General features: G+C 51.3%; 2 protein-coding genes across 2 annotated transcripts; one reads left to right on the forward strand and one right to left on the reverse strand.

The window, feature by feature from the left end:
* The first annotated feature begins 1,432 nt into the window (after nt 1-1,432).
* On the forward strand, nt 1,433-19,705 carry CHRNA3 (cholinergic receptor nicotinic alpha 3 subunit). Its single transcript, XM_045804427.2, has 6 exons — nt 1,433-1,575; nt 2,911-3,050; nt 3,161-3,205; nt 4,201-4,310; nt 8,991-10,002; nt 18,462-19,705. The coding sequence occupies exons 1-6, from the start codon at nt 1,497-1,499 to the stop codon at nt 18,588-18,590; spliced, it is 1,515 nt and encodes a 504-aa protein (XP_045660383.2). The 5' UTR covers nt 1,433-1,496; the 3' UTR covers nt 18,591-19,705.
* Nucleotides 19,706-21,673: 1,968 nt separating this feature from the next.
* CHRNA5 (cholinergic receptor nicotinic alpha 5 subunit) lies at nt 21,674-27,438 on the reverse strand. The gene is made up of 4 exons (XM_045804428.2): nt 27,394-27,438; nt 26,034-26,143; nt 23,694-24,525; nt 21,674-21,839 (listed from the first exon to the last, which is right to left on the reverse strand). The coding sequence occupies exons 1-4, from the start codon at nt 27,418-27,420 to the stop codon at nt 21,678-21,680; spliced, it is 1,131 nt and encodes a 376-aa protein (XP_045660384.1). The 5' UTR covers nt 27,421-27,438; the 3' UTR covers nt 21,674-21,677.
* Between the last annotated feature and the right edge of the window lie 544 nt (nt 27,439-27,982).

Genomic DNA, 27,982 nt, shown 5'->3' on the forward strand with positions numbered 1-27,982 from the left:
GGAGTGTGACCGCTGGGTTACGCGGGGAATGTATGTTAACTTCCCGGATGCGGTAAGACGGGGCTCTGGAGCCCCCGAACCATCCTGCATCCCCCCCCAACAAGGTACGTGAGCTCCAGATCTCCGTCCACACTTGGTATGGATTTATCCTAGCCATCCCAGTGGGCGCAAAGTGCTCTATCCGCTAGCTCTTAATTTGCTTTCCCCTAACGGCTAATAATACTGAACATCTTTACATGTAATTTTTTTTTTTTTTTTTGCCTACGGACACCCTATCTGCTGACCTCTCTTTAACCCTTGCTCATTCTTTAAATTGGGTTTTAGTTTTTTTACTGTTGAGATTTTAAAGACAACTTTATTAAGGTATAACATACATAGTATAAAATTTGCCCGTTTTATGTGTACAACTGGAGTTTTAGTAAGTTTATCACCATAATTCAGTTTTAGAACACTTGCATCACCCCCTGCAAGACCCTCACACCTATGTACTCTGACTTCTGAGTTGGGGGGGGTTCTTTACACCTTCTGGATACAAGTCCTTGGTTGTACATCTGATTTGCAATATTTTCCAAATGTAGGGGCTTTTGCCTAGAGAATGAGAATGCTCTAATTGGGGGCCTGAGAGACTGGCCCCAATTCTTACATTCCCTGGGTCCTGCAAAATGTCTCCTTTTGTTTTGGGTTTAAGGCGACCCATTCTGGAAATAATAAAGACAACTCACTTGCAGATGCCCCCCACCCCAACGCGGGTCGGGTCGGTAGTCAGAGGCTCGGGGTTGTTAGGGGGGAGCTGGGGAAGCCAGGGCCTGGTCGGCGCAGGCGCAGATGGGGGCGGGCAGAGGGGGGGCTCTGCCCCGAGCCGCGGGCCAAAGCGCAGGAGCCCCTCCGATGGCTCCATTTCGAAGCCTCGTTTCTTTGAGTTTTTTTCCTGCTATCAGGGAGCACTTCAAACCTGTCCTAAGTAGCGCGGTCTAGCAAACCTGCAGGCCCTCCTCCAGCCTCGACAGGTACCCACTGGCGGCGGACCCCATTTCCACCGACTCCAGCCTCGCCCCTCCCCCCAAACGACAAGGAAAACACGAATCCCGGCTTCACAGCATCACACCTGGGACACTTCGCACTTACTTAGCGGCGTCGGGATCCCGAGGTCTTTGGAGGGTGTCTCAGAGCCTCTCCCGCGGCCCGGCGGCCCGGAGGTCCCCGAGTGCGGGGAGGGGGCGGGACCCAGGGGCCTCCCCTCTTCCCCATCCCCGCGCGCTCCGGGAACGCACGACCCCCGCGGGAGGGAGGCTGCGCCCGCCCCGCACGCCCTGCACGCCCCGCCTCCGCCACCGCCCCGCCGAGCGCAGCCCGCGGAACCTCGGGCGCCCCCGCCGGGGGGTGGGGCCAGCGTTGGGCTGCGCGCCCAGCGCCCGGCGTCCGGCTCTGCGCCGGCGGACTGTGCCGGGAGCCGCTGCGGAGTTCGCCTGCGCCTCGGCCGCGCGCTCCCCGCGACCATGGGCGCCTGCCCGCGCCGAGCCGGGGTCGCGGGGCTCCCGCTGCTGGTGCTGCCTCTGCTGCTGCCGCTGCCTCCAGGTACGGGCGGGGGACCGGAGAGACCGGCGGGGGGCGCAAGAAGGGGCTCAGGCCGGGCGGGGAGCCGGTTGCGGGGGCCCCGTTGCCCTTCCGACCACCCCTCCACCCGGAGTCGTCTGGGCGCGAGCCGAGAGGGCCCAGGGTTGCGGGGTCGGCGCCCTCGTCTTCGGTTCCACTGTCTGCCTCCCGCCCACTCCCTCGTTCTAGGAATAGATGGGGAAACTGAGGCCGGTACCACCTACGGGAGGGGGGAATCGCTGGGAGGCTGGGGGCTGGCGCGCCCGCCACTCCCCACGCGCTCGCCTGGCTGCGCCCCTGACCTCGCCTTGTGCCTCGGGCCGGGTCTCGGGGAGGAGCCCGCCGGGCAGTAGCCGCGCTGACCGCGCCGGAAGGCCTGCGGGCGGCCGGGAAGCGGGCGGCCGGGAGGGCGGGCAGATGCCCAGGGGCCAGGGGTTTGGCACGGCTGCAAGGGGAGTCTGTCCGCGGAGCGCCGTTTCTGTCCCCTTGATGCTGGGGACCCCAGCACTCAGAGTCCCTGTGCTCCTCAAGTAGCCCCTGCCTGTGGCCCCTGCTGTGTCTGGGAGGGGGCAGCAGGCAAGACCCCATTTCAGGACGCGGACAAGTTGGGTTAGACTTCCCCGAGGATTCCCCTCATCCCCTCCCTAGAGTCTCCTCGGACCTGTAAGTGGGAAGGGCAGAGGGCTGACTCAAGTCGCCTGGGGTGTGGCTTAGGAACAAAGAGGGTTCCCCCCCTTCAAGGAAGTCAGGTCTTCGAGATCATGGGAGCCACTTAGACACCCAGCTTCTCCCAGGGTTGGTGGCCAAAACCCTACCGGGTCCTGGGTGGGCTACAGTCTCCTGGCTGGGAGGCAGAACCCCTGGCCCCTGGTGGCCCCGCGTGTCTCTCCATCGTGGAAGTAGCAGGTGGCTGAACCCAGGCTGACAGCGTTTGCACCGACCCCGCCCTGTGTTCATGTTGGAGGTAAGGGTAGTTGGTGAGCTCTTCCCTACGCTCGCCTGAGAAGCACTTCAGGTAATGCAGCCCTGCGGTCGCATATACGATGCATGCTTCTGCGGTAAAGAAAGTCCGGTTCAGAGAGGTTAAACCCCTGGCCTGAGCTCACACAGCTCACAAGCACTTTGGCAGGATTTGCACCACAGCGATCCAAACTCCAGTCCAGGCTTGTAACCACGGTTTCTTCCTGGATGTGTTTGGTGGGCCTCAGTTTCCCAATCTGTAACGCGGGGTGCTGCAGAGTCCCGGCAGCAGGTGGTGAGGAGACTGTGGGTGGGGGTGTCCCTGCCCAGGGGAAAAGTGACGCTTACTCCCGTCAGCGGCCGTGGCCTCCGAGGCTGAGCACCGTCTGTTTGAGCGGCTGTTCGAGGATTACAATGAGATCATCCGGCCCGTGGCCAACGTGTCCGACCCAGTCATCATCCAGTTTGAGGTGTCCATGTCTCAGCTGGTGAAGGTGGTGAGTGCGAGAGCCGCGGGCCAGGGCGTGGGGTGCAGGCCTTATGGAAGAGCCTTTCCCAGAACCAGCCTGGTGTTTGTATTCACACGTCCACTCTGGTCTCCTTCCAGGACGAGGTCAACCAGATCATGGAGACCAACCTGTGGCTCAAGCAAGTGAGTGAGCGGACCCTGGGCGCTGCTGCCCCCTGGTGGTGACTGCTGTCTCTGCGGCGCCACCTGAGAAGAGCCCAAGATGGGGTCTGTGGACTGGCGGTCCATCTCTTCCTGGGCTTAGGGTCATGCGCACTGCTGCACAGCCCCCCCCCCCAGAAGTCGGCCCCTCAAGTCACACGTGACAGGTTGCCACCTGGAGGGAGAGACCTCCACAGTCACACCGCACACGGGGACAGACCTGGGCCTGCAGCCCGGTCCCCCTACCCAGGGCTGGTGCCTGAAGCCACCTCCTTCCCTTCTTGCCAAAAATCCATCCTTCAGTAAAATCAGATGCTGCTGTTTTCTTTGGTAGAGTGGGGGTGGGGCTCTGCATTTTCCTCTGCAGATTGAGGCCAAAGACACCAGCTCTCACGGGCCCCCACCCCCAGGAGGTCTTGTCCAGACCTGGACAAATGACTGCCTGGATTAATGTGACTGTTTGCACGCCCACATAGCCTTCCTGTGCCCTGGAGGCCGGGGAGCCAGGAGGGTACGGGGCCCATTATGCACCTGTTGGCAGCCTCACCCGTCCTTCTTCCGATCCCCCAGCCTCTGCTCCTAAATACTTCTCGGGCCCCAGTGGGGTCCTGGCTCCTTGCCCAGAACCTTCAGACACCAACCCTGCTTAACCTGGAGGTGGAAGAGGGCTGTGTGTCATCAGCACCCTGTTCTTGGGGCTGGGTGGGGAACAGGTGTGGAGAAGCTCCTGGAGAGCCATCTCAGGACGTAAACAGCAGGCACTTAAGGCATGCAGCTGGCCTGCACTAGCAGTGATCCGTGTTGGTCTGTGCGGGGCTGCCTGGCCTCGCCGCGGAGGCAGCCTGCACATGCAGCCCAGCGCGGTCGCCCCCACTGGCTCAGAGATGCGTGGGGGCTTCAGCAAGTCGGGCGAGGTCAAGGAAGGAGACCCTGTGGGCCCTTCTGCTGCCTCCCCCTCTCCTTGCTCCTGTCCCCAGATCTGGAATGACTACAAACTGAAGTGGAACCCGTCTGACTACGATGGGGCGGAGTTCATGCGCGTCCCTGCCCAGAAGATCTGGAAGCCTGACATCGTGCTGTACAACAAGTAAGTGAGCACAGGGTGGCCGTCAGCTGGATCCTGGGCCCTGCCCCGGCCCATGTCCAAGGGGCCTTCGCGGACTGGGGAATCCCACGGGGATTGACTGAGCACCTACTATGTGCCAGGTGCTGAGATACCCACCTGACCCCAGCCTGTTCCCGCACGCCGCGGGACGCACTCCCAGGGTGCGGCCACGGACCGGAGGGGCGGCCAGGGAGGGGACGCGACCTTCCCTGAGGGTCAGGACGCGGAGGGCTTCACTCTCTGCCCCTGATGCCAGGCCCACAGTTGCAGGCAGCCTCTCCAGTCTTACAGGTCCTCAGCCTGCCCACCGCCGCCTCCAAAACCGGCCTCTTTCCTGAAATCTGACGCTTCCCACAGTGAAGCTCTTACTGGGCAAGCATAAGCCTTAGATGATGTCTTACAATATGTGCTAGTTTGTTCTCTGGGTGTGGAAAACAGCATTTTTATACCTGCGCTTTCTCTCTAAAGCTGTGTGTTAACCATGGAGCACTTGTCAGCAAAGCACTTCGTATAGAATTAATCTAATCTTAATGATTAAAAGCACTCTGTGTTTAGGTTTCTTATGCCGGATTAGTACAAACTAATATGCTTTAACTATTAGACTGAAAAAGCTATATTTTTGTTTGAGTCCCACTCTCTAAAAGAAGGGTCTTCAGCCACTCCAAAGAAAATTTTTTTTCTGGTTTCCTAAGGAAATACTTCATTCTTAAATGTTTCTTTCATGCAACTTGTATTTGTAAACTTAGTCTGCACAGAACTGGGACACAAGATCAACTCAGCTGGTCTGCAAAACCCGAGCCGCCCTAGCAATGCCCTGATCCAGACAGAGGCTGCTAGGGGCCTGCGCAGGGCCCTGAGAATTTCTGCTGAGCTAGAATTAAGAAACTGTGCAGAAATTTTAATCTCGTGATGTGAATTTGAAGGCTGTTTTTTGCTGGCAGTCTTGGGGGAACAGCTGGAGGTCTGAGGGTGTGAGTTTAACAAGACTGAGTCACAGCGAAACGCTTCACGTTGGTCGTGGTGAGGAGCAAACAGCATAAGGAATTCTCCCGGAATCTGGAACTGAAATAAGTTTTAGAGGAAACCACACAGCTCCTCTCTCCATGTCAGAGCAGGACTTTCTCGGGACTGGTCCTCTGTGGAGAGCTTCTCTTCATTCGGACACATGAGAAACGTCTTTGATGACCTCGGGCCAGAGTTTCCCCTGTGGTTTCTTTGTTTTCTGAAGTTCGTTCTCTAACAGGCCCTTCAGAAAGCGCTCATGGGCACAAAATTCCCCATGTTCTTCCACGTTCATAGCCCGCTGTAGCCTTTTCAGATAATACTTAGCTGGATATAAAATGCGTGGCTGAGCTCTTTCTCACATGAAAGTCTTAAAAATGCTGCCTCTCTGTCCCAGGATGAAGTGTCGCTGTGAAAACCTGATGCCCGTCTACGCGGGTGAAATCGGGTGACTTCAGCAAGAGAAAGGGGGCCGCTGGTACGCACGCCGGGACCACGACCTGAACCAGGACTGTCCTGGGCAACCCGGGGACACACAGTCCTTGCAGGGGGCTGTTTCTCCGGCCCGGGCGCCCGGAGGCTTCTTCCCTTTGTCTGTGAAGTCCTGTTGTTCCTGCCGTGAGCAGCACAAGCCTTTGCGCCAGGAGAGCTCTTCCTGATCCCAGGACGAGAGATTTGTTCTGCTGCTTTGGTTTTTCCCTCCGGGAACTCCGTTGGCACGTACGCTGGAACTTCACCCGCATTCTGGATTCTTCTCTCGGGTTCTCGTTTCTGTCTGATGTGGACATCGGTCCTGTCTGAGTTCATTCCCTCATCACACTTTCGACGCAGTCTTATTGCTTTTAGGCTTTCCTTCTAAGGTGGCTGTTGTTTCTTTTCCTGATTCTTTCCTCGGTTGCCGATCTTGATAGGCCTGCTGCTGTCCAGCCAGGTCGTGTAACTCTGGTTACGCTACTCCTTCCGCTTCCAGAGGCCGCTGAGCGCGTCTTTGCTTGGGATTTGGGCGTTCCTGTTCATTCCTCACACTACAGTCCTTCCTGTTGTTCTTGGAGATAGTGGGTGGCCTTTGCTGAACTTTGAGGACAGGCTTCCAGAGGGGACGGGGCGGGCAGGGGTCTCCTTTCTCCAGCTCGAGAGCGTCTGGGTCGGTGGGCCCCTGGGCCAGAGCACGGCCACTGCTGAACACCTGCTTCTCTGGTCTGTAAACTGTCTTCTCTTCTCAACCCATTACTGACCCCGTTTAACTTGGGTCCTACCCTAAGCAGCGTTTTCCTGGGTGGATGTCTATCCTCCCGGGAGGGAGCTTGGGGGAGGAATTTCTGAGACCCTCAAGCCCACATGGCTGACGGCCATCCGGCCATCCCTGCAGACCGTCTGTGGACTCCACCACCTTCATGGTTCTCCCCCACAAACAAAGCCATGGGCCCCCCTCCCCCATTTCACTGCTCCCCTTGCTAAGGATTCAGCACAGAGCGGGGGCCTCTTTCTTGCGGGGCACATGCCTTTTGGTGGTTTGTGTGTCTGGGGCTCTTGGGACTCGAGAACTTCCTCCTCTCACGGCCATCACTGCCCCCAGTCCCTCGCAGGCCCCCGTGGGCTTGGTCATTGGTACCCACATGCTCGTATCCTGAAGCTTGTTTGCACGTAACCTGACTTGGACGACGTGGTCGGTAGGTTTTTCTTTGCTCCCGGGTTGCCTGTCTTTCTGCTGCTGGGAATTTGGAGAGAACGTTCCCACTGCTCACCACCCTCGCCCCGCTGAGGCTCTGTCTCCCCGAGAGCAAGCCCCCACCTGCCTTCTCTCCTTCAACAGCCTTGTACGCGGGCCCGGCCCCTCCCACCCCCGTTGTGTCTTGCTGCCGGCTGGACACCCCGAGGCTGCAACCATTTATTACCTATGATGCGTACAAGGGCCCTGTCTGGGGGGTGCCGTGCTGCCCCCCAGGGCCCAGCTGGGTCGTGGTCTTCCCTGTGTGCCGGTGGCCGAGACGGAGGTTACGGACATGGCCCTGTTAGCAAACAGGCCTCCGGTCGGGGCAGGCACAGCTCTGTGACCAGGATCCCCGGGAACAGGCAGGACTGAGCACCCACCACCGGGGCAAACTTCACTCCCGTGTTTGGCCTTGGGGCGCGTGGGTGGTTTAGTGACCCATCACTTGTGCCCCCAGTTCCGGTGGGTCAAGGCTCTGCCACAAACGCTTCGTGGGAGCCTGCGATCTGACCGTCGGTTTCCTCTTCAGTGAGGGCGTTAGACTAGGGCGGCAGCTGGGAAGGGCCAGGCAGTAAGAATTTAGACTTTGTGGGCCAGTCCCAACTGTGGCCCCTTTGCCCTCGTCCCCCTAAAGCAGCCGCAGACCGCAGACAGTGTGGCTGTCTGCCAGTAGACACGTATTCACAGAGAAGGGAGCAGGACCGTGGCCTGGAGGTCCCTTTCTGCTCCCACATTTTGTGGACCTGGGACACCATGAGGAAGGTTCTTCTGGGGTCTTCTCAGCCTCCCTGAGCAGGCCCCATGGGTTCTTCGGGAGACTCAGGAGTCAGGACCTTATGGGCCCTGCCCAATTCTCATGCCTCCTGGACGCGTGGGCCCGAAGCAAGGAGGGACCGTGTGAGAACGGAGGGCGCAGCGGGATACCGAGGGCACTGAGCGTGACCGAAGGGCGCAGCGGATACCGAGGGCACTGAGCGTGAATAAAGCCAGCAGGGCACCTGTGGGGCAGAGCGGCCGACCAGAGGACAGGGAGGCAGTGGTCTCCACAGAGACCAGAAGACACGTCCCTTCTGTGTCCACACGTTCTCACTGAACAACAGAGAACACACAGCTGTCCCAAACGTTCGGGTTTGCCCTGTCTTCCAGCCCTCGAGGCGGACGGGTGTGGTGGCTGCTTCTGCAGGGTGTGGATGCCTCCAGTGCAGAACTCAGAGACCAGTAGTGCCTCCCTGGGGCGAGGCCACTGTCGTGACTCTCAGATGCAGGACTCGGGTCCACAGGGCTCTGTGTAGACGGTCCGGGTGCACAGAGGTGGAAGGAAGGGAGAAAATGGGGGCAGATGGGGAACCAGAAGGTAAAGGAACCTGTTGTGCAGGGTTCGAAAGACAAGGAATTAGAACACGTGATTGTTCAAGCAGAGCACGGCTGGGGGTGGGGAGAGCAGGGTCGCAGGCCGGGTTCGGGGCCAGCCTGACTGGTGGGCCTCCGGGCAGGGGGAGTGCCCCCACAGCACCCCCCAGCCTGACTTCGCACGCCCGTGTGCACACAGTAGGTGCGCACCAGAGACTGAGTGAGGTGCTGACGGGTCGAAACCATAGCAGAACGAGGGCCAAATATCCCCACAGGTTTCCTGCCTCAAGGACGGCATTCATCCCATTTCTTTACAGGGGAAACAGTCCCTTTCTGGCCTTTGAAAGCGTCTCAGTAAATATCGAGGCAGAGTCACAGTTGTGGAGTGATCCAGGGACGTGCCCCGGGGCGGGGGAACGCAGGCTTGGGCCACGGTGTCCCCTTTGTCAGCGGGGGTGGCGGCCTGGGTGACCCTCTCTGGCACACTCTCCTGCTGTGTGGTCTGGTAAGCGGTTACTTGCACTGGTGGCCGGCTGTGTGAGAAGCGGGCCCGGGTGAGCGCGTGGTCGTGACCGTGTGCCGTCCATCTGTCTCTGCAGCGCTGTTGGGGACTTCCAGGTGGACGACAAGACCAAAGCTTTACTCAAGTACACGGGGGAGGTGACTTGGATCCCGCCGGCCATCTTCAAGAGCTCGTGCAAAATCGACGTGACCTACTTTCCGTTCGATTACCAGAACTGCACCATGAAGTTCGGGTCCTGGTCCTATGACAAGGCAAAAATCGACCTGGTCCTCATCGGCTCCTCCATGAACCTCAAGGACTACTGGGAGAGCGGCGAGTGGGCCATCATCAAAGCCCCCGGCTACAAGCACGACATCAAGTACAACTGCTGCGAGGAGATCTACCCCGACATCACGTACTCGCTCTACATCCGCCGCCTGCCCCTCTTCTACACCATCAACCTCATCATCCCCTGCCTGCTCATCTCCTTCCTCACCGTGCTCGTCTTCTACCTGCCGTCCGACTGCGGCGAGAAGGTGACGCTCTGCATCTCCGTGCTGCTCTCGCTCACCGTCTTCCTGCTGGTCATCACCGAGACCATCCCCTCCACCTCGCTGGTCATCCCGCTCATCGGCGAGTACCTGCTGTTCACCATGATCTTCGTCACGCTGTCCATCGTCATCACGGTCTTCGTGCTCAACGTGCACTACAGAACGCCGACCACGCACACCATGCCCGCGTGGGTCAGAACCATCTTCCTGCACCTGCTTCCCAGGGTCATGTTCATGACCAGGCCGGCCGGGAGCGAGGGCCACACCCAGAAGCCGAGGCCCTCGTACAACGCGGAGCTCTCCAACCTGAACTGCTTCAGCCGCACCGAGCCCAGAGGCTGCAAGGAAGGTTGTCCCTGCCAGGACGGGACGTGCGGCCAGTGTCACCACCACAGGATAAAAATTTCAAATTTCAGCGCCAACCTCCCGAGAAGCTCCAGCTCGGAGTCCGTCCACGCCGTGCTGGCCCTCTCTACGCTGTCGCCGGAAATCAGAGAAGCCATCCAGAGCGTCAAGTATATTGCCGAAAATATGAAAGCACAAAACGAAGCCAAAGAGGTAAGGAGACGTACTCCCTGGGGCAGACGCGCAGGGTGGGCCCGAGAGGTTCGACCCGAGTCCGCAGCTGTGCTCCGGCCGCTTCTCCACGGACCAGCCGGGTGTCCCTGAATGTGTGGCATCACTGCTCCCAGCCCCACGTGCGTGCCCCGGAGTCGGGCCCCGAGTGGCTGGCGGTCCGGAGATGAGCCAGAAGAGGGCGCGAGAGCAGACCACCTCCACGTAGCCCTGAGCTGACCTACAGCCGACACTTTACTTTCCGGCTGTGTGCCTGCCCCATTTAGGTGTAAGTGCACACGTGTCACCCTGAGCCGAGTAAGGACGTGGGACGTTTCCGTGCCCCCTCCCGATGACCCCCACCCTCGGTAACCACTGATCCCGACCTCCTGGACGTCGGTTAGCTTTACCTTTCCTTGACCCTGGTATAAATAGGATTCTGCGGCGCACTCCCTTCCACGGTTGATGTCTTTCATCCAACCCAGTGTTTCTGAGGTGTGTGTTTCCATGACACCTGCTGCTGCCGTATTCCACAGTTGCTGCACGTGCGGTTATTTCTAGTTTGGGGCTATTTTGGGGAAGGTACCATAAATATTCTCATACGCATCTTCTGGTGAACATACGCACCCGTGTCCCTTGCTGATCACTGCACCGAGACATTTTTAACTTCGGTGGTGGCTACTGCGAGGTTCCCAAGGCGTTGGGCCAGTGACGTCTCACCCCAGGTGACGTTTGAGAGCTGCCGTGGCTGCACGCCCTCACTCTGACATGTGCAAACTGGTGCATCGTTGCCGTTTTAACCAGACTTTCCCTGCTGAGGAGCGAGTAGGAATCTTTTCCGTATGCTATTGGCAGTTTGTACATCTTCTCTCCTGAAGGATCCAGGCCAACTCTCTTGCTCGTTGTTTTTAATTGGGTGAACTTCCATTTCCTCCACAGATCTCACACTAGAACTAATGTGAAGTATTAGAAGTTTAACACTTAATAATATCACGTGTCTGGCTGCTCCCTGACCCTCTGTTTACCCCAGAGGTTATCAAAATCCCATGTGATGATTTTATAAGGAGCTCTGCTTTCAAATGAATTGGCTCTGCCTTAAGTTGCTTATTAGCAAAGAGCTAACGAAGAGATCATTTCGGCTCCTGATGCACGGTGGGTCATTAACGCTGATGGGGGAATGACTGGGGCCTCTTTCACTCCACTCTGAACACACATGACAGCAGAGGAGCCAGGAGGGAGCACGCAGCCGCCGCCTGTCCCGCCCCCCCACCCCGCCTGCGCAGCTGTGAGCTCCCCTGGCACCGTGGAGACGCCTGCTGACCCTGTCATTGAGCCGAAAAGGCAGACAGAGAAGCAGCTGCTGGAGCATAAGCACCCGATCCGTGAAAATCTCGTGTCCCTGACACCGGTGACGTTGGCAGGTGCACTCTACGCTTTCTTTATGCACTCCGAATGTCATTTCAGTTAGCGGATATTTCGCAAAGATGGAGCTCTAAGTACTCCTACTCAAGCCTCTGTCAAGCTATCAGAAATTAACTCTAGGGGCGCCTGGGGGCTCAGTTGGTTGAGCGTCTGCCTTCAGCTCAGGTCATGATCCCAGGGTCCTGGGATCGAGTCCTGCGTCCGGCTCCCGGCTCAGTGGGGAGCCTGCTTCTCCCTCTGCCTGCCGCCCCCCCCCTTGTGCACTCGATCTCTCTCTCTGACAAAATCTTAAAAAAAAAAAATTAACTCTATTCCAAAGTTATTAGACAGCATACAAAGTGTTAGAGTTTCACAAGCATCTTTTCTACAAAAGGACACTTAAAAATTGTTACTGTAAAAGGGAAGTCGCCACTGAAATGCCCAGAACATAAATTAATGGCAAACTTGTGGCACGCGGTTCATCTCAAGGGGCAGCCACGGCTCACCTCTGGTCATCCATTGCCACAGGTGCTGTGGGCCTGCTGTTAGCTCTCCTGTTTTTCCAGAAATGGCAGAAATCTGACCTGCAGGCCAGCAGACAGCAGCCCGTTGGTGAGCGGGCAGTGAGAGCCAGGACAGATGCCCACCCCTTGCTGAGGACACTTGAGCTGCCTGAAGGGGCCCTCCTTCCCCTGGGTCGTGGTCCACGGTTTTCCAGAGAGGCTTTCACTCCTGGGTCTGTGGCCCAGCCTTGCGGGTTTTCAGGGCACTCGGCCCCTCAGAACCTCACTGTGGGCTGTGCTCCCGACCATGACCACGCTGGCCCCCAAGGCACGGGAATGCCCTAGTGTCCCTGACATGGCTGCTCTCGTGGGTCACCGCGTGCTCCTGCTTGGTCTTACAGTAAGAAGTGTAGTTGTATTAGTCCCTGAGCTCGGGGTCCCTTGGAAGCGCTCTGCTGATGGCGTGTTTCTCGGCCGGTCATCCTGGGGCGGCACCGTGTTCTGGGAGGTGTGCCAAGGCCCGAGCCAGGATCTTCCGCGCTGCAGGTCCTGAGACAGCTTGTCTTCTGCTGGGTGGAGACAGACACACACCGCGGTATCCTTATGCGCGGATGCCATGCACACAGCGTGGATGTGTGTTCGCTCCTTCCAGTCTCACTTCTCATCAGTAACTCGTTAATTCCGGAGTTGGAGGCACTCTCGTACCTGGGCTCAGTTTCTGCCATGTTATTGTGTGTTTTCCATTTACCTTTCTTTCCTCCCAGAGTTCGTGCCGTGCACTAAGTCCGAATCCTGGCTGCTGCTTGGAAAGCCGCGTCTTTTCGTTCTTGGGGAGGGGGGAGGCTGTGCCTCCGTGAGTCAGACCCACACGCCAGACCCTCCTCATCACTTGGTATCCATGTCTCGACCCCGACCCCACCGTGCTCCCCTCTGCTCTCCCTGGCTGCCCCGGCCCGGCTGCCCTGGATGTTGCTGGAGCTGCGTTCTGGATCGGGGATCAGGGATGGGGGGGGAACGCCCCCGTTCCTTACTCCGCTTCGAGGCACCCAGCACTTACCGCAGGCGTCCCGGGGCGCCCTCCTGCTCCCCTCTCCCCGCATGTCATGCCTTCTCGAGGGCTTAAGGTTGAACCTTCGGAGGCCTGTGGGCTTCAAAATGTAAAAACTCTCATTTTCAAGGGAGTTTAGCTGGATCCAAAATTCTAGAGTTGAAGTTCCTTTCCTTAAATACTTAAAAACTACTACTGCTTCAGTAACCCTGATGAGAAGTTCTCAGTTAACCTGGCCTTGTTTGTCTGACTGATGGATTGTGTGTAGAGCCTCCGGAACCTGTAAACCCAGGGAGCTGGGGCTGTGGTGCAGGTCTCTCCCAGACGAGCATTCCCACCAGCTGCCGCACCCGAACTTTCCCACCTCCAGTTCTCAGGGAGTCCAGGATTTCTGTGAAGATTTCCTCCCCTTCCTCTTTCCCTGAACGACACACGTGTGCTTCCAGTCCCCCACATCTCCCCTCCTGCCCACCGCCCCTCACCTCTCCTCTGGGTTCCTTCCTGCCCCTCACCCCTCTTCTCAGTCCCCTCCTGCTGGCTGTCCCGTCTCTTACGTCTTTTCCTTGGCTTGTCTGACTTGGTTCTTCTGTGACCCTGCGCCTTCTACTTCACGTCTCTAATACTCTGTAATCGCTGCAGATCTCATGTTTACGTTCAATCCTTAACCTGTCCACTGTGTGAATTTCCTTTCAAATGGCTAAGTCTCTGTACTGAGGTCTGTAAACTCACTTTTTCTGGGGTCATCCGCCATCCTTGTGGATTGTGTTTGGGGAGGTGCCCACATGGCCACAGACTGGACTAGATGAGCCTTCAAAGGTGCCTCCTTCCCTCTGGGTGACCTTGTCCCTCAAGGGACAGCTCGACTTCCCGTCTTTTCACCTGCACCAGGCTCTCAACTGCTCACAGGAGACCTGCATCTCTGGGCAGGGAGTGGGCAGTCTGCAAAGAAGCAGAGCATTAGGGGTGAAAAGGGCACAGCCCAAAGCTGTACCCACCCCGTCCGCCCGGGGCCCTCCTTTGGCCACCCCAGGGCACCCCGGGCCAGGTGCCACCAGCCCCTAACATACAGACTCCTCTGGCGTCCGGGACGTTCCAGGGCCAGGCTGGGACAATGAGCCAAGGGCTTGTGCTGGTTCACCATTTTGCCTGATGCTTCTGTCATCATTAGTTCCAAAGTTTCCAGAAAAGGCCCCAGGTCCTCGCACCTTCGAGACTTTAACAGTTAGACCTAAAGTTAGTTCTCGCCCTGCTCTTCGTGCAACACACGTGTGTTCATGTGTGAGACCCAAGTCCCCTCCTTCTGCACTGGGCTAAGCCCACAAAGTGCTGTCAGAGGAACGTCTGTAGTTGAGAAGGGTCGTGTTATTAATCAGCGTGAACTTCAATCCATGAAGGACTGTGTGCCAGCGCGTTTCCTCACCTTCTGAGGTGAGTGCTGTTCTTTTTTATTATTCAAATTCAATTAATTAAAAGTGTAGATTGCTTTGGGTAGCATAGACATTTTCACTATATTAATTCTTCTGATCCAGGACCATGGAATATTTTTCCATCTTTTTGTGTCTTCTTCAGTGTCTTTCAAGAGTGATTTATAGTTTCTATAATATAGATCCTTTACGTCTCTGGTAAAGTTAATTCCGAGATATCGTATGATTTTTGGTGCTATTGTAAATGGAATGGATTCCCTAATTTCTCTTTCTTCAGTCTCATTGTTCATGTATAGAAATGCAACTGATTTCTGAGCATTGATTTTGTATCCTGCCACATTACTGAATTGCTCTATAACTTCTAGTAGTTTGGAGGTGGATTCTTTTGGGTTTTCCATATAGAGTATCATGTCATCTGCAATCTACACTTTCAATGCCATCCCAATCAAAATACCAATGATATTTTTCAAAGAACTGGAACAAACAGCCCTTAAATTTGTGTGGAACCAGAAAAGGCCCTGAATCACCAAGGAATTGTTGAAAAGGAAAAACAAAGCTGGGGGCATCACGTTGCCGGATTTCGAGCTGTACTACAAAGCTGTGATCACAGAGACTGCGTGGTACTGGCACAAAAACAGACACATAGACCAATGGAACAGAATAGAGAACCCAGAAATGGACCCTCGGCTCTTTGGGCAACTAATCTTTGATAAAGCAGGAAAAAACATCCAGTGGAAAAAAGAGAGTCTCTTCAATAAATGGTGCTGGGAAAATTGGACAGCTACATGCAAAAGAATGAAACGTGACCACTCTCTCACACCATACACAAAGATAAACTCCAAATGAATGAAAGACCTCGATGTGAGACAGGAATCCATCAAAATCGTAGAGGAGAACATAGGCTGCAACCTCTTTGACATCGGCCACAGCAACCTTTTTCATGACACATCTCCAAAGGCAAGAGAAACAAGAGATAAAATGAACTTGTGGGACTTCATCAAGATAAAAAGCTTCTGCACAGCAAAGGAAACGGTCAAAAAAAACTAAGAGGCAGCCCACGGAATGGGAGAAGATATTTGCAAATGATACTACAGATAAAAGACTGGTATCCAAGATCTACAAAGAACTTCTCAAACGCAATACCCAAGAAACAAACAATCAAATCAATAAATGGGCAGAAGATATGAACAGACACTTTTCCAATGATGACATACAAATGGCTAACAGACACATGAAAAAATGTTCAACATCATTAGCCATCAGGGAAATTCAAATCAAAACCACACTGAGATACCACCTTACGCCAGTTAGAATGGCAAAAATTGACAAGGCAGGAAACAACAAATGTTGGAGAGGATGTGGAGAAGGGAGATCCCTCCTACATTGTTGGTGGGAATGCAAGTTGGTACAGCCACTCTGGAAAACAGTGTGGAGGTCCCTTAAAAAGTTAAAAATTGAGCTAACCTATGACCCAGCAATAGCACTGCTGGGTATTTACCCCAAATATACAGACGTAGTGAAGAGAAGGGCATATACACCCCAATGTTCATAGCAGCACTGTCCACAATAGCTAAATTGTGGAAGGAGCCGAGATGCCCTTCAACAGATGACTGGATCAAGAAGATGTGGTCCATATATACAATGGAATATTACTCAGCCATCAAAAAGAATGATTTCTCAACATTTGCTGCAACATGGTCGGGACTGGAGGAGATAATGCTAAGCAAAATAAGTCAAGCAGAGAAAGACAATTATCATATGGTTTCACTCATTTATGGAACATAAGTAGGAAGATTGGTAGGAGAAGAAAGGGAAGAAGAAAGGAGGGGTAAACAGAAGGGAGAATGAACCATGAGAGACTCTGGACTCTGGGAAACAAACTGAGGGCTTCAGAGGGGAGGGGAGTGGGGGAATGGGATAGGCTGGTGATGGGTATTAAGGAGGCCACAAATTGCATGGTTTACTGGGTGTTATACGCAAGTAATGAATTGTGGAACTCTACATCAAAAATTAGGGATGTACTGTATGGTGACTAATATAAAAAATATTATTAAAAAAATAAATAAATTCAATTAATTAACATACGGTATATTATTAGTTTCAGAGTTCAGTGATTCAGTCTCATATAACACCCAGTGCTCATTGGACATAGAGCTACTCTATGATCCAGCAATTGAACTACCGGGTATTTCGCCCAAAGATACAAACGTAGTGATCTGAAGGGCCATATGCACCCCAGTGTTCACAGCAGCAACGTCCACGATAGCCAAGCTATGGAAGGAGCCGAGATGCCCTTCAGCAGGTGAATGGATAAAGAAGATGTGGTTCATATTTACAATGGACTATCACTCAGCCATCAGAAAGGATGATTATCCACCATTTGCATCGACACGGATGGAACTGGAGGGGATTGTGCTAAGTGACATAAGTCAATCAGAGAAAGACAATTATCCTATGGTTTCACTCATGTGGAATTTAAGAAACAAAACAGGACCATAGGGGAAGGGAAGGAAAAATAAAACAAGACGAAATCAGAGAGGGAGACAAACCATAAGAGACTCTTCATCACAGGAAACTGAGGGTTGCTGGAGGGGAGAGGGGTGGAGGGATTAAGGAGGGTGAGTACTGCTCTTATCTGCATTTCACAGATGGAGCAGTCAAGGTGAAGAGAGGTCACGTAATTTACCCAGATTCTCAGACTCTGGGATTGAAGTCAGAGTGTCTCCCAAGTGTCTGCGTTTCCACCCTCCGCCTGTGACAGCCGTGGGGGGTGCAGCTGGCTGTGGTGGGAGGAATCACAGGGTCTATTGTGTGTTTGAGGCATTTACAGGACTTGAAATGAAGCACCTGGCCAACAGGGCAACACAATTCTAATTTTAGCAGAGAATCCGTAGTGTCTTCAAGAGCACACATGCACTCCAGCTCAGGACGGGAAAGAAAATTCTTGTCTCCCAGCCCCATTTCAGTGCACTTAATTCAATTACTAAGTCACATGCTGCCTCTTTATTATGTGATTATTCCTTCAAAATTCGTTGATTCATGGGTTCTCTCTTTCTCAATTCAATTATGGTTTCCTTGCTTTCTGAGTTGTCTAGGAGTATAATTAACATACAATTCTCCTTCCTATTTCAGGCCTGAACTGAAGCTGTATTATGTGCAATTAGTCTTGTTCTTTCTTCCATCTCTTACTTTATTGTCCGCAATTATGTCTGGTTTCCAGCCTGTCCACCATACTTTGGCCTTACAGTTGAAGAGGATCTTTGGCTTTAGCTGGGCCTGGGGAGGGCCGTGGGGTGAGGATGACGGCCTGGCCCTGATGTGCTGATTTTCATGTGTGGAACAGATGCTGAAAGGAAATTAGTATCTAAAACGGGATAAAAGCAGTACTTGGAAGCAACGGTCAGTGATGTTTGGATTGTATTAGCTTTTCTAACAAGGTCCAAGAGTCTTCCCACAGACACAAGTCAAAGAACTGGTTTTACTAACTTTATAAATTAGAAATCAGTTTAGAAAAAATAGATTATGGAACACCTGGTGGCTCAGTCGGTGAAGCGTCTGCCTTCAGCTCAGGTCATGGTCCCAGGGTCCTGGGATCGAGCTCCGCATGGGGCTCCCTGCTCAGCGGAGAGTCTGCTTCTCCCTCTGTCCCTCCCCCTGCTTTTGCTCTCTCCCTCTGTGTCAAATAAATAAATAAAATCTTTTAAAAAATAGATTATGTAACATTAAGAAATTTCTGGGTTTTTTTTTTAAAGTAAGCTCTACACCGACATGAGGCTTGAACTCACAACCCCAAGATCGAGAGTCGCACGTTCTACCGACACAGCCAGACGCCCCAAGAAATCTCTGATTTAAAACAGACTTAACATGAATATTTCACACCTGTTTCTCGCAGGGCATAGAGGGAAACCTGGGAATGGAGGGTGTCCTCAGACTGCGTTAGGGACATGAGGTTTCTCGCGTTTGGTGGCACAACGCCTTCTGTTGCTGCAACACGTTTATCCGATGTTCCTGCTGGAAATGGGTCCCTCTGCCTGCCCTTCATGCTTTATTTTTTCCTCTTTCCCGATGTTTGTTTTTGTTTTTCAGATTCAGGATGACTGGAAGTACGTCGCCATGGTCATCGATCGCATTTTCCTGTGGGTCTTCATCCTGGTGTGCATTCTGGGGACGGCGGGATTGTTTCTGCAACCTCTGTTGGCGAGGGACGAGGCGTGAGCGCCACACCGGGTTCGCCGGATGCTGACCCACAGGGGCCGGGGGCGCATTTGTTTCTCCTTGTGGTAAAACACACTCACCCGGGACATGTACTATCCTCATCGGTGTCAGGCGCACAGCTCAGTGTAGGACAGACGGTCACACTGTTGTGCACCTGCCACCCCCATCTCCAGGCCCCCTTCATCCTGGGAAACACGAACTCCCCAGCCCCTCTCCCCCTGGCACCTACATTCCACTATTTGTATGATTTTGACTAAGTACCCTACAGAAGTGGGATGATGCAGTATTTGTCTTTTCGTGCCCGGCTTCCTTCAGCGAGCCATACTGTCTTCAAGGCTCGTCCGCGCTGTGGCAGGTGTCAGAATGTCCTTCCTGTTCACGGCTGAGTGCATTTCCCGTGCGTGTGTACACTCTGCTTATCCATTCATCCGACACTGGGGTGGCTCCCACCTCTTGGCTGTCACAGACGTAGGTGCACAACGATCTGTTGGAGACCCTGCTTCCAGTTCTTTGGGGTATACGCCCGGAGGTGGAACTGTCGGATCCTGTGGTAACTCTGTTTTCAATCTTTCGAGGAAGCACGTACTCTTTCCCACCGCAGCCGCACCTTCTCGCGCTCAGAGGGCTCCAGCTGGCCACGTCCTCGTCAACACTTGCTTCCTGTGCTCGCGAGGACGGCCATCCTAACGTGTGTGAGCTGGCGTCCCGCTGTGGTTTTTTTTTTTTAAATGATTTTTTATTATATTATGTTAGTCACCGTACAGTACATCCCCAGTTTCCGATGTAAGGCTCGATGATTCATTAGTTGCGCCCGCTGTGGTTTTGATTCACATTTACGTGATGAGTCACGTGGCGCATGGTCTCCTGTGCCTCTCGGCCATCTGTACGTCTTGTTTGGAGACGTGTCTGCTCGGGTCCTTTTCCACTGCTGACTTGGGTTGTTTGGGGTTTTTGGTGGTTACGTTAGGAGTTCTCTATGTATTGCAGTTATTAACCTCTTCTCAAGTATGTGATGTGCAAATATTTTCTCCCACTCTGTAGACTGCCTTTTCACTCTGTTGATAGTGTCTTCTGATGCACAAAAGTTTTAAATTTTCATCAATTCCAGTTCATCAGTTTTTTGTCACCTGTGCTCTTTTGTGTGATATCCAAGACATCCCTGCCAAATCCAGGTTGTAAAGAATTCGTCCTGTCTTCTTCCAAGACTTTTATTGTTTTAAGCCTTACATTTAGGCTCTTACACTTTCTATCATCAAGCTACCAGCATCGTTTCTCACATTTCAAGGCTTACTTATTTATCCAGTTGTCTTGATTTTTATCAAAAAAGATTCATGCAAGAAAAACGTCAGGAGTATTTATTATAGATAAATGAACATTTAACCAGCCTTTTTGGTAAAGAAACGTTGTAGGATCTTTAGTGACGCCCCAGCCTTTGCCCACCAGGTGCCAGTGACGTACCCCCGGTCCATTGCCAGTTAGGACAACCAAAAATGTCTTGAAAAATTAGGTGTCCCATCGAGCGCAAAACCGCCCCTGATTGAGAACCACTGCTTTAGACAGATTATTAAGAAGAGATTCTCCCATACCGCAAGTCTTGAGTCTGACTAGCCACTGGGAGGAGACGAGGATTCACAGAGACCATTTTGATCTTCTCACTAGTCATTCTGATGTTTTGGCTATGCAGAAATAAAACCGACAAAATTACAGCCCACGGTGACTCATGTTTCAGTAAGTCAAAGGAAGATTTCTATAAAATTTATTTACTTACAGAAATTTTAAGTAACAATGCAGACAGACGAGGAATTGGGGAGATTTCGTGCTAAGCTAGCAACAGGCAGTTTAAACTCAGCAAACCCCAAGGTTCACTTGTTAAATGACACCGACCACGTGCCTACAGTCAGCTTCAGATATATGTAGTAAGTAGCTAAATATAGTAAGTAACCCTCAGACGGTTACTTACTATAAACACGGCATTTGTTCGTGTGAGAGCGAGGCGCGCATCAAACCCGGGCTTCCGCTGCTGTGCTCTCCCCAGTGGACTCCGACTCGTTCACCCACGACAGTCCATCCGGTCCTGGGCACGCAGTGAAAGGCTAAGACTGCACGACGTCTACGGACCCTCGCAGCTCTAAGGCCCTAGCCCTGTCACTGTTGGGACGAGAGAGAGACGCCGAACCGTTTCGGATACGTGATGTCGTGCTTCTACCTACCTAGAAACCAGCTGTGACCTCAGCAGATGACTGCTTCACAGTACGGTTTGGCAGTATCCAGAGACCTTCTCAGTTGTAAAACGGATTCTCTTCACTGTAGAAGACTATATTCTAAGATGAAGGATACAGAAATGCTACGATTTGTATAGAAGATGGTTAGTTGTGGAAACTGTGGGCCAGGGGGTTGGAGTTGTTAAGGAGACACTTGTGTTGTCCACAGGAGTTGTCTGGTGTGACTTTACAGTGGACGGTAAGCTACAAAAATATTAATACAATAAATGTTCAGTTTAAGCATCTAAGGAATAAAGTAAGCCTTCAAGGAACTCCCGTTTTTCATTTTGTAAATGTTGGTTGTGGAACATCAGCATCACATTAAACCGTTATCGTGCCCAGCAGCTCGCTTATTTACTGCAGCAGGACACCGTGCCAACACCAGCGTGCCACCGTGCCAACGTCTCAGCCGTGCCCCCACGGAGACAGGATAGAGAGAGACGGAAAATGTGTACCTTTACCCAATGCAGAAAAAGTTCTGAAATCAGTCTTCAAATACAACGGGATTTTCCAACACAGAAGATGAGCTTCACTGTTGATTACAAACTGGCGTTATTTGCCAGGATACAAACATTGGGTTTTCACCAGTACAGTTCAGATACTATTTCGCTGCTATTTCTAGATCAAACGTTGAGTCAGTTAGTGCTTCGCTCATGCAGGTAAAAAGTTCGAAGTGCAATCTATTAAGATAAACCAATGTTAGCAACTGGTAGTCTGTTAAAGCTGGAATCGAATTTAAAGCACAATGTACATTTTCTAAGCTTATAGGTACCCCAGCTATGTGTGCCTTTGGTAACTAGATTCTTACCACGGCCCCTGGGAGGTGTCACTTATTTGTATCTCCAATGTGAACTGGGACTATTATATTTGCCCACTTGTAAATAACAGGAACGAAAAGCCCAAGAGATCCAACAATTGAAACCAGAAGAAAAGTCCACAGAAACATCCGATCAAGCACCTGGGCTATGAATTTCCAGTCTTCAACAACCTATTGCAAAAAAAGAAAGAAGAAACACACATTAAACACATAATTTAAAATTGTGTGATTACTTTAAGATACTACACACTGAGTTAGAGGCCAGATCAGTTTCTGCCTCCTGCCGCTGTCTCAAAACAGTGAGTGACCTGTGCCCAGAGCTCCGGGACACACGCAGCCTCTACGAGCTTTCAGAGACACTACACACTCTGTTAATTTACACACTGATTTGTAATATAAGTGGCATATTTTGATAGATTTTTAATAAAGTCAGGATATTCTACTTGGATATTTTATAATAAAACTATCTCTTTGATTCGTATGATATACAATTACTTCTATTACTTATTCTTGCCAGTAGTGTTTACTTATTTTAATTTTTAAAGAGAACCCAGCCTGAGGTTAATTAATTTCAAGCCAAATTTAAAAAATAGGTTCTGAATGGTACCTTTTAGATAGCCCTTACTCTTCCCTGCCCCACAACCTGCATTATTTGGTTTTAGATTCCCTAAGGGCCATTTTAATCTAAGCTCATGAATTCAGATCTGCTGGCCTGGACCTCATTTCATCCCATTTTGCAGCCTAAGCAGGGAGCGAGCAAGCTCAGCAGCATCGAGTGACCTCAGAGGAAGGGCAGGCGGAGACCCCCCCACCCCAGCACCAGAGGCGCCCCTGCCTTTGTGAGGCACAAGGACCCCTACAGGAGCTCTGCCCCCAGTTGTGGGATAATGTGGACTTTAGGTGGCTGTAAACACTCTTTACTGATATCTAAGTCCCCCCGAAAATAAAATCCATTTACTGGCTCCAGGGGGATGAGCGCTGGCCCTTTTGCACAATACTTTGCAGACATTTATTAAATTCCATCTCAATGCAAATCATTATTTAATATCTATACGTTATAAGACTCCATTGATAGCCTTGGACCTCATAAACTAATCTTACTGCCATAAAATAGAAATGTCACATATCACAAGCATTAAAAGTTCTTCAGAAATATATGTTCCTTCTGCGGGGAGGGTGATAATTTTACCAGACTCACTTTGATGCTTCCCACACCTGCTAGAAACTTTCCCATTTAAAAAAGCTTTAGAAATGAGAATTCATATAATTTTAATGGGACTATTCGAAATTAATTCAATTATGAAAATGCTATATTCATAGCTTTAAAAACATTATACAAGAGAAAGAATAGTGACATTGAAATTTGACGTTTTGAAAGAAAGTTCAATCTAATATCACATTAGTAGAATGTACTCATGTTCAATTCTTATTTTAAATATTAACCTTAAATAAGCCAATGTGAGTTATTTTTCTCTAATAGTTTTACATGAATTTTTATTTTTAAGCAAATTAAGCATATTATTAAGCACTATTACTAAACTTCACATGAACACTTTGACATATGATATATAACACCTGAGAAGACCTTACTGCTTTTAATTTCACTGATATTCTCTTGTAAATAACAAAAAGACATATTCTAGAAGAAATATCTTGGCTATATTTATAAAGCCTACATTAGGCTCATTTGTTAAAAAATAAATTAACTTCTGATAAATGATCATCCCAAGTTGTGCCTACAGATCACCACAGAATTCCGACACGAAGTTAGGGAGATAGAAGTAAAACGATCACGGCGGGATCATCACTCTTGAGAATGACAGAGGTTGCCGGGGGTGGAGAGCGAGGCGAGCGGAGACGCCCCGAGGCAGGTGCTCCAACTGAAACCAGCGCTGCTGAAGATCTACGGTGCAGCGCGTCGACATTTCCGGCCCCCGACCTCTGCCGTCTCGAGGTCCTGCCGTTTACTCTGCCAGGCTTAGAACAGAGGCAGATGCGCATCTGTAAACACAACATGTCACAGACCTCGCGGACATCGTTCTCCTTCATGACGTGTCTGGTGATGTAGCGGATAGAATCAAGCGCAGCTTCCAGTGGGTTTTGAGAAGACTCTGGTCTCCTGGCGCTCTCAGTCCCCTCTTTCTGAGCAAAGTACCTGTCTACGTGACTTCTCATGCAGAGCAGTTTGGGAAGCTTGTGGAGAAATATCTTGCGGACCCAAGGGGCCATGGCGTCATGTGTTGAGGAAGAACGGTGGTGGATGTTGATGGCGAAGACGGTGACCATGATGGACAGTGTCACAAAAATCATGGTGAACACCAGGTACTCTCCAATCAGAGGGATCACTTTGGAAGACGAGGGGATAATCTCCTCAATAACCAGCAGGAAGACAGTCAAAGAGACCAGTACTGACGTGCACAGACAGATCTTCTCCCCTTCATGGGAAGGGAGATAGAAGACGAGCACGGTTAAAAACGAGAGGCCGATACAGGGAATGATAAGGAACAAGGTGTAGAAGAGAGGCAGGCGCTTGATTACAAAGGAGTATGTGACGTGCGGGTACCAGCAGGAGTTATCCGTTCTGTTCCCTTTGCTCCCCGTGGCACTGACAATCTCCCATTCTCCATTATCAAAGAAGTCTCTCTTGTCTACATCTTGGTCCTCTAGAATGATATCAACCTGTGATCCATCGTAAGTCCAAGAACCAAACTTCATGGAACAGTTTTGGAGATCAAACGGGAAAAATGTGACGTCGATGGTACAGGAACTTTTGTAGTTTGCCGGCGGCGTCCAGGTCACTGTGCCGTCGTGCCTGACGACCGCTTTCGTACTGGCCCCCTCAAAACGCCCATCCGCGCTGAAATAAACACACGCACGTGACAATGAGAGACTACACAGCCCAAGCCTGCGCTTCACGAGCCTGCTGTGAAAGAAAGCCTACGCCAAAGCACAAGACACTCTGTAGATGATTATGCATGAGATAGAGGGACTCTGCTCTAAGGCCACCTTCCTTAAATACTGAACGCTCCTAGAACCGAATTCCCTCCACGTCCTCTCCAAAACTGATGATCCAACTCTATTTCATAGCATCCTGACATTTTAGAGGTGGAAAGAGTTCACTTTACTCATGAGATATAACTAGGCTATTTAAACACTAAGAGAGTAGCCAGAGCCCGAGTCCACGTTCCTAGACTCCCCACACAGTGCTCTTCCCCTCCATCACAAATACTGGACGCCTGCTGCATGGGCCTCTCTAGCTCTGCTACCCCATGAACTCACATGCTGGAGAAGTTGACCAACCTAAGCTTTCTTTGAAATACTGGGGTTTTCTTTAATCTTAAAACTCATGCAACTTTGCTAGACTCATGCTTATGGAAACACGTTTTCAGCGGCCGGGAGTAACGCGACGCTCCAGGGAGCTGTGTCCCGTGACCTTATAGCTTGTTCCCTCTTTACCTACAAGAAGCGTGCAGGGAAAAGGTGTTTAAAGACTCATGTTTCTGCATAGCATTTGCTCGGTCTTCATGACAAACGCCTTCTTGCAAATACTAGAGTGCTTTAGGAGAAGCACAAATTCCTAGATTTGCCATGGGATGGTCCTAGAAAACCTGAAACTCGATCCCAGAATTACCCTTTCCCCAAGTTAAAACCGTCCTCAAAACACATCTAGGTAGGATATCTACGAAGATGAGTTGACTCAACAGTCCTCATCATGGGATAATCCCAATACGATATTGAAGCAAAATTAGAAGCAAAATTTACTTGAACATAAAGTAGGACCTCAACTATTTTTTTAAATACCCCCAAAATCTGGAAGGCAATCTGCCAAATATGTCGTCTATTAAATCAGAGGGTAAATAGGACGTCAGGCTGCCTTGTGCAAAGCCCACCCTGACGCAGGCAGGCTGGGTGACCGTGGACGAGGTTACAACACTGTCCCCTGTTCGTCTGTCAACAATGCTACCCGAACAATAGTGGGAATCAGATAAAGCACAGAGCCACGGAGCACACGGCCAGGCACAGAGTGAGTCTGCTGGACGTGTCGGCCACAGCGTACGGCTGCCTCCAAGGGCAGGGATAATGGGATTGATTATAGGTGACCCCCCCTCAACTTCCTTCTACCTTTCTGGACTTCGCAGATGTTCTACAAGTCTTAAAAATCACAGAACACTTTTATGATCAGAAAATAGCAAGAAAAGGAGAGGATCCATAGAACCTATGTGTAGGTTCACAAAAAACACACAATCAAGTCATTTGATCTTAGAGCTAAGCAATGTTCCAAAGGAAGAAAAAACTACTAGTGCCTAATAAAAATACAAGTGTGTTCTTTTGAAAACACAAAGTGGCATTTGGAATATAACTTACTTATCAAACAAAACGATGTCCGGAGTCCAGAGAGAGTCTGAAGGGACGCGTATTAGTTTTATTCCTCCATAGTCCTCAGGATGCCATCTTAATTTCACGTCTGTCCACTCCTTCGGAATAAAAACAACAGCCTCAATTGCCAATTGCAATGACATCAATAGTCAAGAGTAGTAAAAGCTATACTTTTTACCAAATCCAGAAGTTCTAGACATGAAAGCATCTCTGCTCGCCACAGAGGAAACTCAGCTCCACGTGTTTCTTAAGAGCTCGGGAGCACAGCCCTGGTTCTCATGGGACACAGGTGAGGACCATGCTCTGCTCAGTACCTCTTCCCCCACCAACGACCCTGCCCAGGGGTGGCAGCCACGGGTGTGTAAGCACCGGATTTAAGGCAGACGTTCCCTCTTCCAGCTACATTGTCGTTGGCTGGACTGGTCCCTGCAGGGGAACTGGATTTATTACACACTCCACAGATGTAAACACCTGTCCAACCTCCACGCAGTGACATTCTGGGATCATGCTAAGACTTGCACCCCCAAAAAAGGATGCATGCCTTTCAGGAGTGAGGGTCAGGGAACTGGTAATAAGTATTAAAATTAGGGATAGTAAAGAAAGAGCAAAAGGAAGCACATGACAGCAGCTGAGGACATAGGTCTGATGGCCCAGAAGACAAAGAAGTCCTTTCTACAAAAGGGGCTACGTATGTAAGAATAATTCGGCTCCTGTGCCCATCTCAGTCCAGTAAACACCACAATCCTGGCAGCGGCCCAGGTGTTTGCTAAACCCCTGGCCTCCCACTGCTTCTCTGACCTCCTCTACACACCCTTTCCTCCCCATGTTTCACTCACCCCTACCCACACTGGCCTACTTGCTGCTCCTTAAACACACCAGGAGCACTCCAGCCACAGGGCCTTTGCACATGCTGGTCCCTCTCTGCCTGGGTCACTTCTCCCCCAGTCACATGGCTTGTTTCTTCTCCTTCAAGCCTTGCTCAAACATTACCTTCTCGGCAGTGCTTTCCGCAACCATCCTATTTAAAAGTACATCCCTGATGCACCTGTACCTTTACCCCCAGTAAAGATGTGCATTCGAGGCACAATACAGCTTCCTTATTTCTTTCCCCTGACTAGAAAGAAGCTCCCTGGTGGCCAGGACTTCTGTCCATTTTGTTCACTGCTGTTTCCCCAGTGCCCAGACAGTGCCTGGCAGACAGCAACCACTCCACGAGAACCCCATCAGCCCCACCCTCCTGCATCCTGCCCACCCACCGACACCCCTCACTCTTGTTTTCTCTGTGCTGCAAACCCTCCGGTCACAGCACCAGGGACCACTCGGGTGACCTCTGGCATTTCATACACACCTGTTTCAACCAGACATTCGTTGTCATTAACTGATTTTTCTCATCCTATAAAATAAAAATGTAAAACAAGGCTGATTATTTCAAGCACAGAAACAATAATTCTGGAAGTAAGAATTTTTGCAGTTTTATACAAACTCTCCTGTCCATACAGCACCTATACACCTGCTCACCGATGCCGTTCTCTAGAAGGGCAGGATCATTTTTGCAACCTAATTTCACATCATTCCTTTCAATACGCTCTGTATCTCAGATAACCTGCCGTGGGGTACACCATGGGCATTTTAGATTGAACATTCACAGGCTCGACTACTCTATGTCCTCAAACCCGAGACACAGTCTAAAACACAGGCACAGCATGATTTTATGTACTTAGCACTGAGAAAGGAAAAAGCTGACAAGGGATCGTAAGTCGCCATTGATTATAAAACACATGGTGATTTCAGAAGTGCTGCCATGTGGGGACGTGTAGTTCCGTGCCTCCGCTGAGCACAGATCTGAATGAGCATGAGCACCAGCCGGCGTAACGGCACCTCGTCAAAGTGCAAAGGCCCATGAGAACAGAGGAGACTGTCTTAGGGACTCTGGAAAG

The sequence above is a fragment of the Ursus americanus genome, chromosome 28 (genome assembly GCF_024610735.1).
Source record: "Ursus americanus isolate L20-20 chromosome 28, mUrsAme1.1.p, whole genome shotgun sequence".
Taxonomy (NCBI): Eukaryota; Metazoa; Chordata; class Mammalia; order Carnivora; family Ursidae; genus Ursus; species Ursus americanus.